This window comes from Seriola dumerili, unplaced genomic scaffold (genome assembly GCF_002260705.1).
Source record: "Seriola dumerili isolate Sdu_G_001 unplaced genomic scaffold, Sdu_1.0 BDQW01000267.1, whole genome shotgun sequence".
NCBI lineage: Eukaryota > Metazoa > Chordata > Actinopteri > Carangiformes > Carangidae > Seriola > Seriola dumerili.
The window spans coordinates 570,257-582,328 of record NW_019174522.1 but is presented as its reverse complement, the minus strand read 5'-3'; the positions used below and the strand labels follow the sequence as shown (position 1 = coordinate 582,328).

At 39.2% G+C, this 12,072-nt stretch overlaps 1 protein-coding gene across 1 annotated transcript; it reads right to left on the bottom strand.

The window, feature by feature from the left end:
- Nucleotides 1–70: 70 nt before the first annotated feature.
- On the bottom strand, nucleotides 71–10,982 carry cep44 (centrosomal protein 44). The gene is made up of 11 exons (XM_022757241.1): nucleotides 10,877–10,982; nucleotides 10,660–10,757; nucleotides 8,840–8,987; nucleotides 8,472–8,609; nucleotides 7,037–7,165; nucleotides 6,702–6,776; nucleotides 3,649–3,777; nucleotides 3,383–3,481; nucleotides 2,263–2,325; nucleotides 767–804; nucleotides 71–296 (listed from the first exon to the last, which is right to left on the bottom strand). The coding sequence occupies exons 2-11, from the start codon at nucleotides 10,749–10,751 to the stop codon at nucleotides 236–238; spliced, it is 972 nt and encodes a 323-aa protein (XP_022612962.1). The 5' UTR covers nucleotides 10,752–10,757; nucleotides 10,877–10,982; the 3' UTR covers nucleotides 71–235.
- Between the last annotated feature and the right edge of the window lie 1,090 nt (nucleotides 10,983–12,072).

Genomic DNA, 12,072 nt, shown 5'->3' with positions numbered 1-12,072 from the left:
TTTTTAAAGAAAAATTCTCTCAAAAAATGACTGTTTTTCTGAATTAACTAGATATTTATCTCAGAACTATAAGAATTTTTTTCGGCTAAGTCTTTTGGTTCGTCTAAAAGTACAGGTGGCTTGCTACAAAGCAAGCAAACAGGTAGGTATGGTGATAAATAGGTTTTATTGGGTTTAACAAAGCCAAGTAGACAGAACAGTTTGCTAAAATTGTAGTGGGATCATTTCTCATAATTTAGTTGCAGGGCGAGGTGGAGGAGTCAGTGTTCTTCAACAGACTGGAGGTGATCTTCAGCCTTCAAATTTCAGACACATACACACACACACACACACACACACACAAAAATTGTGAATGAATTGTGTACCGATTATGTTCTCAATGACAACACAAAACAAATTAACATCATATTAAGTATATAATAATAAATGTAGTAGCTGCACCACCAACATCTCTGTAAGATCAAGAAACATTCACAAAATTCAAGGTTGGAGAGGAAACTGTGCAAAGCCAGTGAATGAAAATAGCAATCTCTTGTTGGAAAGAAATCAACAAGACTCTTGTAATGTTACAGTCTGACACAAGTTGGAACAGATAACAAGGTTAATCCAATTTGGCGTATGAATTGTGTGCACCTTTTACCTGTCAGAACAGATATAGAGAAAGCTGTATAACAAATAAATGAATCAGAATCAGGGAGCACACCTATCTCATAACCTTGATGTGGTAAATTGAAGAAATATTGAAGAGCTATAATTAAGAACTTACATATTAGTGATGCTCTCTAGCTTTTCCTTGATGTCCCCCTGGACAAAGAAACATGACAGACAAGAACATATTAAATATTAGGCAGTTTTACCTGAAGAGAGGTTTACTGCTGCTCCATCCAATGGCCTGAAAGCATTAGACACGCATGTACCTGTAGATGGCTAGCTAGTTTCTTATCTAGTGTTTGCATACCTCAGTCAAAAAATCAAAAAGACCCACTGCCACCAGAAAACATGGTTAGAATGTGTACTGTTTTCTTCTGTCTCAAACACAGAAACACACAAATCAGATTTGATAACAAGGCCATGAAAAGTGTAGTGTTGGTGGAGCATTAACTACAGTGGCAAGAAAAAGGCTGTGAACCTTTTGGAATGACCTGGTGAACTGATCTTTAGCCAAGTCAAAAATGTAGACAAACATAGTGTCACTAAACTAATATAACACAAATAATTACAATCTTCTGTGTCTTTATTGAACACAGCCTTTCATCATTCACAGTGGTGGTGGAAAAAGTAAGTGAACCCCTTGGACTTCATAACTGGTTGAACCTCATTTAGCACCAATAACCTCAAACAAGAGCTTCTGATAGCTGCAGTTTGGACCATTCTTCTTTATAGAGCTGTTTCAGCACAGACAGATTCTCAGCTGGACATCCACCTCTAGGGAGAAGAGCCACAGAACTGAATCATCTCCATTTATAGACAGTCTGTCTGATTATGGACTGGTGAAGAAAGTCTCTGAGATGACTCTGTGACCCTTTCAGCTTCATGTTTATCAACTCTTCTTGATTATAAGTCTTCTGAGATCTTTTTCATGAGGCATGGTTCACATCAGCTGATGTTTGTTTTGAACAGCAAACTCTAAATGTTTGAGTGTTTTTTTTAGAAGTCAAAGTGTTTCTAACCCAAACCTTAAAACTTGCTTTATTGATTGGACTCCAGGTTTGCTAGCTCCTGACTCCAGTTAGCTTTTGTTGATACCATTAGTCAAGGCAACAGTTTGAATGGTTCAACCCACAGTGCAACAGTTTGAATGACGTTTTCAATATGGATAAGGACAAAACAATGATTTGTGTGTTCTTAGTGAAAACAGATTGTATTTGTTCATAATTGTAACTTAGATGAAGATCTGACCATATTTACGGACAAATTTAAACATAAATAGAAGTAAATCCAAATGGTTCACTTACTTGTTCTTGCCACTGTATCTATTGGACAAAATAACAGTAAACCACACATTACAGTTTAATGCGACCCAGTACAACACTAAAATCTACACTACTACTACTACTTTTCTGATTGTTTTTTTGAAATGGAGGGAGCTGGAAGTTGATCTGCACTTTGACCCCCCCCCCCCCCCCCTCCCCTCCTTAAATAATGTCAGCTTATTATTTAAATGCACTGTCAGCAAACACAACCATTATGATGATGATGATGATGATGATGATGATGTCATTTACAAAACAAGACCTGGTGAGTCCTGTTCTCAAGTCTCACCTTAGAGGCAGCAGACATGGAGCTGGAGGTGGTAGATGCTGGAGGTGGTGGTGCGACATTTAACTAAGAAAGAGAGGTGAAATGGAAAAGACACACATCACAAATGGTCATTTTTATGTGAAAATATTCAAAAACTGGGTTAGTACTAGTTTCAAGCTAGTGATAATTTAATCACCTGTGGAGTCAACCGATACTAGAATTTACCTCATTAGAGAGTTTCCAACTGTGAATATAATTTACTGTTGTTTTGCAACAACTCTGCCTGTTTCTGCTGGAATCAAGATGGGCATGGCTGGCTCTTCCATGGCTGTCGCTCCAACTTCATCACAGGACATTTGCATTTATTTGGACGTTTGTACCTGGGTGTGTTTTGAAACTTTGAGCTCCTTTCAGCCAAGAACAGAAACCTGAGGCTGCAGTGGACACAGACTCAGCGACACTGGACAGTTGAAGACCTGGTCTGGACCTGGATTTGTGCTGAGGCAGCAGATGGTCGGGTCACCAACCTGCCTTGTGTCAACAGTCCAGGCTGCTGGTGGTGGTGTGGGGAATGTTTTCCTCTTAATACCAGTCAATCATGGTCTGAATGTCTCAGTGTATCTGAGTATTGTTGCTGACCATGTTCACCCTTCATGGCCACAGTTCAACATCTTGTAATGGCTCCTTCCAGCAGGATCATGCTCCATATCTCAAACTGGTTTCATCAACATGACAGTGAGTTCAGTGAACTTCAGTGAACTTCAGTGACCCCCTGACCCCCCCCATCCAACACCTTTGGGATGTGGTAGAACAAGAGATTGGCAGCATGAATGAAATGATGTGATGCAGTTACTGTATGTCGACATGGAGCAGAGTCTCAGAGGAAAGTTTCACATCTTGGTGAATGCATGCCACGAAGAACTGAGGCTGTCTGAGAGCAAAGGGGGGAACTACCCAGTATTAGTAAGGTATAGTCTGTCTACTCTTGTAGTGCAGAGTCCATGTCCGCACAGGGATCTGCAGGAATCCTCGCACTCTTGGGCAGATGACAAAATCTATGTCACGTGGACCCCAAAACCAGGCAATCAGCAACTACATCCTGTATGGAAATGAAAAGAAACCGTCACAGCACTTGTATTACCTGTACATTGCTCAGTTCCAGTTTAGTTTCCAGTAACAGGACTCTGCTCATCAGATTTTCCCAGCTCTCTTTGCATATGGTGATGACTTCTCCTCCATTCTGGAATAGAAGTCTTTAATTACAAAAGGTGGCACTCATTAAAAAAAAAAAAAAAGGCAGTTTAGGTGCAATTTCATGATTCTTCTTTGCCTTCTGTCTGTCCGACAAAAGAAAAATATAAAATAATAGGGATTAGATATTTAACAAGTAGAGATTGTCTTATCAACCTTGTCTGTGTTTCTCCATCTTTCAAGTTCCTCCAAGCGTTTCTCCAGGATCCTGAGCCTGTCTAGTCCAGACAGAAGACTCTCTATTTGAGCTTCCAATGCTGAGAGCCGTCCCTCCACACCGGACAACTGAAACACAGGAAAGACAGTTACATTACATTACTCTGATCTTCAGACCTTCAGTACAGAACTCAAACCACATCTCTAAAGCTCACCAATGATAGAGACTTTGCATTGTGCATTGTAAAACCACATATATCCAGAGTTTACTGTCTAGAAATAAAGATAAAATCTACAATATAGCAAAAGCTGCAAAGCCATAATTATAAAAATAATAAATTGTCCATAACTAACTGCTTAACCGTTAATAAGAATTTTGACTGATTAATACAGATAATCAGTTAAACAGATCAAATATCCTGGGACATCAGGACCATCTGAGCAGGTATTCTCTGCCGCAGGTCTCACAGTTAACAGACTAACACCAGACTAACCCCACAGCATGATCGATATGTTGCTCTTTCTGAATAAAAACCAGTAGAAAAGCTGTCCATTCTGCTGGGGACTGAGGTAGGACTGGCCTCTTTATTTTATTTTGCGGTGTGAAAAGCTCAACTGTAGTTTCCATTTTGTGAACCTGTAGTTTCTGATCATTAATCAGCTGCGAGCGGAGGAGGAGAGAGAGGAGGAGGAAGAGGTTTTTGTTTCGGTGCTGGAGGATTCAACGCGGGTTTTGTTAACAGACACTTGTCTATTAGATAATGGTCAGTAAACAAGTGTTGTCTATCAGTCAGAAAAACAATTCTGAATAAGACAAGATACTCCTGTATAAGTCCCACAGTGGGGAAATCTGCATCCAACTAATAAACAAAGGCAGTAAGAGTAAATACTCACCAGTTTTCATTAGTATTCTCTTTAGTAATGGTCAAAAATATAAAGATAATCTCCACCATATCCAACGTATTGGAAGTGGACAATAACCACAGCCCTTTATTATCTACATCCTTTTGGCTCCCTCTATTGGCAAACTGGTCTAAACTTTTTACTATATTGAATCTATTAATGAATGTCTATCAGAAGCTTTCACTTAGTTTATATAATGACTTGGTGTTTACTTAAAGAATGTTATCCTTGTCCTCCTTCCTTTCTGCCAGCTTGATCATCCCTTTTTCAGGAGGACAATGCTTCTGTATGGGAGGGGTTTATGGAAAAAGTGGAAGGATTTTTTTAAAGCCCATTTTACACTGGACAAAAAAACCCACTAACCCCCGATAACATTGGGCTTTTGTTGTCATGTGAAAATGTACAATCAGCATTTATTCCCGCTCAAATGACTCTGCAGTAGTCAGGGGTATTTATCGGCTCCAGCTCTGACCAGGAGTGACAGAAACATCAACCAGAAACACCTCGGCTGCAACGTCTGCCTAGAGCGTGCTGCGCTCAGAGCTGCAAAATAAGTTTTAAAAAACACACAATCACCGAGCGAAGCATCTCGCACGGAGGCTCTGACACCGACAGGAGCACCCACCCGGGGATGAGACGCAGCAGATCCAATATACCAGTCTGCACGACAGCTAGCAGAATCTATGAGGATATTCCCTCCTCTGTGACTCTGTGTGTGTGCTATGTAATTGCATGTGATGATGTTGCTCCCTGCAGTTTTGTGCCTGAGTCCAAACAAAAAGACAAACTCGTCTGGCAGTGTGAAAGAAGTCCCTAAAGCACCAAAAAACTTACACGCACACATTTTTTTGTGTAAAAATGGCATATGTTATCCATGACAAATTAGCATTAGCATATTATTATGGAATTATAATTATATTAATTCACATTTTCTAATCATTCGCATATCTGAATCGCCCTCCTGCCTATTAGAAAGGCTAACACTTCTTGACATCTTTGTTAATGTTCTTGTATATTTTAAGGACATTAGGCCAGTTTTAATGTGCAGATGTGCTGACTGTTCAATGCAAGTAACTGTCAAAAGTATGAATGGCTTTCAGATAAAACACAATTCAAGGCCCTCACATCTCTTGCCATGCTGAATGAACAGCTGATTGCATTTACTAAAATAAAGCTACCTGATAATGGATCCATTGATAATGTTGTGTTTAAATTGTGTTTAATAATTATTAGCTTGTTAGCTACATACTAGTGCATGTCTGGACCGCCTCTGGTCAAATCCTGATTTTATAACTGTGACATCGTCTGACAAAATCACCAAACACAAAATGAAAGACAAAGACTGAGCTGTGATTTCAGCTGGATTTACTGTAACATGATCACGCAGAGAGAAAGTTAGAAGAGACAGACTATCTTTCTTTTTTGAAAGTAATTTTTCAGGCTTTTGTCTTTATTACAATTATAGTGGAAGACAGAGAGAGACATAGGATGACACACAGCACAGAGCCACAGGCTGGACTTGAACCCGGGCTGCGGGACAAGGACTAAGTCCAAATGTCACGTGCTCCACCAGGTGAACCATCGGGGCCTGAGACAGACTATCTTTGTTATTTAGTCTCTCATTCAGCTCACAGTCTCCGTCTGGTCCACAATAGTTTAGTCTTTATTTACTTCGAGTCCAGAATGTTTTATTAGAGGCAGGTCTTTATGTCTAACTCCCTCTGTTTGATATGTAGAGTCGATCAGAGTCGTTAGTACAAGGCCTCGTTAGCGATGACTTCTCTCTCTCCCTTCCTCTTTCCTGCTCTCTCTGCGTCTTATGTCTAGTTCTTCCTCTGCCTCCTTTAGTAATAATGATACATGTAATGAAAGTAGTTTATATACTGTAATGTAGGTGAGGCTCAGTGTATTGGAAGCGTTCCTCCTCTTCCCTGCAGTTCCCGAGCAGCCGGGAAACCAGAGCGGCTCGGTAGACTGCGGCTCGGTCAGTCAGTCAGTCAGTCAGTCAGTCAGTCAGTCAGTGACATTTGAGATTATAGGGCTGGCCCTGCTGTTGCGGTCCAGCCACCACTTGCTGTGTTATCTAGATCATTGACTGGCGTTAAATACTATACACTACTGTGTCCCCTAATTATTTCACATGTACTTACACTGTCTGCATCAGTCAGCGTTGGTTGAGCTTCTTCTCTGCCATCCTTGTGTGAGGCTGGACCTTTGACTCTGGGCTACAACACACATACACATGCAGTTCTATCGGCTGTTTGATGAATGTTGTTTGTCTATGTTATTGTCTATTATCTATGTCTAATGTTATTTCAGGTTTCATCTAAACTTCATTGATGTCATGGCTCAGGTAGCAATGGTCACATGATTTGTTTTAAGTCTATTACTGCTAAGCTTAATGACTGTACCAGCTACAAACAGGTCATTCATTCGCTTCAATTGCCTTTGTTGTCAGTCAACAAGAAAAGGGATCAAGACTTACCTGAAACTCCGGCTGGACCTGTTCCCCGCAGTGTCGTCCAGTCGACTGCATCGCAGGGTTAGGGTTTCCAGTCCTGCTCAGGTCCTCTTTTTGTGTTGACAACCTTGCACTGTGCTTGCATTGATCAACCTGGGGAGTAGGGAAAGAGGGGAGTCATTTTTATGGTATGCTCAAGTTTCCTCTAGGCTGGTTGTAACAGTATGGCTCAAATAGAGTGCTACAGGGATGATTCCAACTCCACGCCAGCGGTGGACAGGGCCGGCGGCATATTGGTTTCAGGTTGTACAACCGTCCGTCCAGTTCTCGTGGATGCAATACCTCAGTAAAGCCTTGACAGATTTAGTCAAATATTGCACAATCATTCACGAGGAATCAAGGACAAACTGATTACATTTTTGTGGTCAAAGGTCAAGCTCACAGTGACTTCAGAAGAACACATACATAGGCATACAACCGCCAGGCGGTAATTCTTGTTCCATTGGATTTTAGATTATTGTTGTTTATTATATAAAGTTTGAGATACTTTTGTTCAGCAGGATCATCTTCGCTAGTGAACATAATTTTATGATGTTTTAAGCCTAAATACAATCACCAAAAGTTAAAGGCTAATGTTATAAGCTATGAACCCACTACACTACGGTCACATGACTTCACCGTCACCACCACTAAACTTCAACTTGGAGTTCGATTTAGCTCTGACCTCTTCTACAAAGGCCTTTCCTCTGACAGAGTTAGTTTGTACAGTTTGTATAAACACAATGAGGCTGTAAAGGTGGACTGGAGAGTAGAACAGTTTTCATGTTGACGTGATGATGTTTAACGTCCCTGACAACCTCTTTAGTCTCATTTAGACACTTGTAAGTAAGACAAATAAAAGTTTAAAAATATCACAACTGAGATATTTAGTGACATATTTTATGTTATAAAAATGTGGAAATGTCTATCTCCAACATCGAACCAAAATCCCATTCACAAAACTCAGACTTCAGGACAAGGGAAGCAGAGGTGCAAAAAATGCTAATTTATACCACCAGTCTGTAGACCATTCAAGCTGGTAACAGTTCATCAAATTTATGGTGCCTTCACCACTGGTAACAGCCCACTCTGCTGCACCCCTACTTTGTCTGATGTGATGGGTAACTTTTACTGTAGCTTTGCTTACTTTATTTTTTTAACATTATATCACACTAGTTGTGTCACCAAACAGTACTGATCAAATGAGCAGTTTAATGATTTTTATGATCCAAAATCTCGAATTGTTCTATAATAAAAGGCAGAAAGTTAAAGATTAAGACACACACAGATAGATAGATAGATAGATAGATAGATAGATAGATAGATAGATAGATAGATAGATAGATAGATAGATACTTTGCTTACTTTGCTTTCACATAAACACTAATACAAAGAAAAATAAATCATTCAAAGGCTGTACCTTCTTCAGTTGGTTGTGTTTCTGCAGGACCAAGTTAATGATGTCACAGATGACAGAGATTTTCCTTTGAGAGAAACCCCATTGGAGAAACTGCTGCTTGGTCAGTATGGGCTTATAGTGGAAGACATCTCGCAGTACCTACACACACAAAACACAGACATACTCACAACTGATTGGACCACTATAGGCTAGCAGATTAACTGAAGTAAAGTAAAAATCCACTGTACACTAGTAGTTTAATAATCACTGAGCTTTGTAGAGGGAGACGGCAAATGTAGATTAAGACAACTGACAACATTTTGCAATGCTGCAAACAAAGGTCTTTATGCACCTGTGAAAACACAGACTGTATGTTTGTGTTACTGCACCTTATAAAGAGTGTCAGTGAATCGGAGGTCAGTTTTGCCAGTCAGCTCCAGTCCAGCTGCCATTAGTTGCTCAGTAAAAGGTGGAGAGAAGGAGGTGAGGGTGAAGCTCACGATTGGTAGAAAAGCTAAGGGATCTCCTTTGGAAAGACTAGTGGAGAAACAAATAACAACATGCAAGACTGTAAGGAAAAACCGAGTCTGATGATCTTACTTTACACATTACCCTGCTAAAAACACTCACTGATCATAGCAGCTCTAGTATTGACTTCCCACGGTTCTGTTTAGGCAGAGTGACAATCTCATTCAGCAGCTACCAAATCTTAGCATGATTTTTTTTTATTGCTTAATGACGTGATTATAAACTCTTTTAGCAATTAAACTGTGATGTATTACGTTTTACAACAGGATGAAATATACAAACACTACAAATCTCAGATTATTGAGTAAGTCATTTTAGTCTCATATTCATCTTGAGTGAGTTTTGGACTAGATCTTCTTTGTTTATCTTGGTGCCAAAACCCAATACAACAACACTGTGAGTGGTAAACTGCCAAAGTTAAAAAAAAAAAAAAGTTTAGGTCATCAAAAACTGAAAAACCATGTAAATTTAATAGAAAACAAGTCTTTTTCCAGGGCTGAAGAAATTGATTTAGGCTTCAGCACCTCATCTAATCATTGTTTCCACCTCTTTCCTACATAAATCCACACTCTGTTAGTGTGTTCTGGTTGCTGAAGCTAAAAAAATTAAATGTACTTTCTTGTGTGAGTATCACAGAGGAGCTTTTTTCTGTGCTGTTGGAGAAGCATGAACATCAATGGTTGCTCACTATCCACTGCCATTGGCTTGTCTATAGCGCAATATTTCAATTATTTATTATATTTGTTGCCCAGCCCTAACAGCACAGTCTCCAGACCTGAACCTCATGGAGCTGGTCTGGGATGAACTACCGAGCTACTGACTCTCATGTCACAAGTTACAGCTCAAGAACGTTGCTTATGCTTTAAATCATGGGTGTCCAACAAGTAGCTGGTGAGCTACCAGTGGTTAACCCTCTGTCTAGAGTAGCTCACCCAAAGGTTGTGAGATAATAGTCTGTACAAACCATGGATGTCTAGTATGAACTTTAAGCAAAATAACTTCACTCGGTAAAATCTACTCCAAATGCAACTAAATCAGATACACAGACAAACATTCTTGTTTCTCTGGTTTTTAATCAGATTTATGGAGGTTTATTTGCAGTGGTGTTATCATGTCTGTGTTCAGGTCTGACTGAATCATGACTGCCTTTGTGTTATGTGAGTTTCACATGTTTTTGGATGTTGATATTTGATGAGTTATTAAATAATCTTATTCATCTGTTTTGGTTTGAAGATCAGTTTGTTACGATATGTGAGTAAATGTAACCAGTAATATCAGACATGAGGAGCTCTCAGCCCCTTTGATTTCGTCAAAGTAGCTCTAAGGATAAAAAAGGTTGGAGAGCTCTGCCACAGCGAATGATTGTCATTATTTTTGTACTCATCAAACCATTCGTTGCCCTCTCATGCCCTGTTTGTAGGCATCTGCATTTGCAATGTTTCTGCACTCATTTATTCCCTTTTCCCTTTAGTCTGGCCCCATCTGTACTCTAGTAACCTTATGCTCGGTTAGTTAAATATTAACTTGTGGTGGTAGAGCTCCTACCACTGATTGTTATTGGTGAATTTAAGTAGGATTGCCGAGCTTCTGTTTTGTTATTAAAGTGGTATGTCGTTTGATACTGTTACTTAAGGGGCCTGCGTGTCCGTAAAGAAGTGTTACTGGCTGTTCAATGGCCTACCCATTATAGTCGACACATCCTGGGTACTTAATCACCCGCAGCAGAGTTTCCAGTTTACGAAGACAGCCTTGAACGTCTCCAGTAGACAGCATCTTTATCTATAAGCAAGGGAGAGAAGCGCCAACCTAAACGTCTTTTCTAATGCTCATTTATCAAAACATTAGCTAGCTATATGTTTTAGCCGACTTTACAGTTAGCTACAAAAAACGTTACAAACCTGTCTGTTTTGGAAACACAGATAAAGACGACGATGATACAATAAGCCGGATACTTTTCTTTAAAAACAGATTCTTTGCAGCCAACACCAACACCAGCGGGTAGGTTTGTTTCTGCCGGGTGGTCAACGGCATGAAGCCGGATTGGCTGTTGCAGACTCCTCCTCCTCCTCCTTCTTCTTCTTCTGCTTCTTCTTCTGCTTCTTCGTCTTCTTCTTCTTCTTCTAGTGCTGGTGCTGCTGCTGCTGCCACTTCTAGTTTTTTGGCGGAGTACAATACCAACTTTTAGATGCATGACCGCCACCTACCATACTGGAGTATGTACAACAGGATGTAGTTTACTTGAGTCTATTAAAAAATATAAATAAATAAATAAGTGAAACACTACATTATATTAAACAATCAAGTGTTCACTAAGAAATCAATTACTCCTCTCTGAGTTTCACACACACCCTATCTCTATTTGATCCTTATGAGGCCTCCCTCACATGTTGCAATCCTTTCTTCATTATATTTGACACAGTGCTTTATAGGCTTTTCAGGTATATTGAAAGGTGCACATAATTGTGAATTTACTTTCTTCAATATAAATAGTGTCTTATTTAGCCTATTTTTATTTTATTCACTGTCCCCTTAACATTCAGTCCCTGAATCCTTAGAACTGTGTGCTCATTTTTTTCCCCACTTTCTTTATTATACAGACGTTCATATACAAAGGTACAAACATACACATAGACGATAAAACAATAAAAGAAAAGACAATGACAAACAAAAATATTAAATTAATATAAAAAATTACATTTTATATGTAACAAAGCCAGAGTTTGTGTAATATGCATATTCATTCAACAGTTTTAAAGTCTTAATAACTTTTTTGTTTTTAACATCAGATGAAGTGATCCTTTTCTTTAATAAAGTGCAGGAAAGTTGATTTGGTTCTTAACCATTTTTCTTATGAATATGGAATTTCCCAAATGTTTCCAAAAATAATAAAATGTTTTATCATATATAATACATGTCACTTTCAATCTTATCTTGACAAATATATAGCATTACATCAAACATAACTTTTAAATCATAAACCAAATCAAACCAAACCAATCCCATCTCCCCACCTGTATCAACGGACCATAACAAACTAACAAACCAAACAACTTTCAACTCCCAATTATGGCACATTTCTCCAACCAATGGATGC

What these genes read in the sequence shown, in the direction of transcription:
- cep44 (XM_022757241.1), bottom strand. Translation starts at nt 10,751, where the DNA reads ATGCTGTCTACTGGAGACGTTCAAGGCTGTCTTCGTAAACTGGAAACT. An exon ending in CCATGTCTGCTGCCTCTAAG is followed by an intron (nt 805 to 2,262) that starts GTGAGACTTGAG and finishes TTCTTTGTCCAG; the next exon opens with GGGGACATCAAGGAAAAGCT. An exon ending in CTAGAGAGCATCACTAATAT is followed by an intron (nt 297 to 766) that starts GTAAGTTCTTAA and finishes TGAAATTTGAAG; the next exon opens with GCTGAAGATCACCTCCAGTC.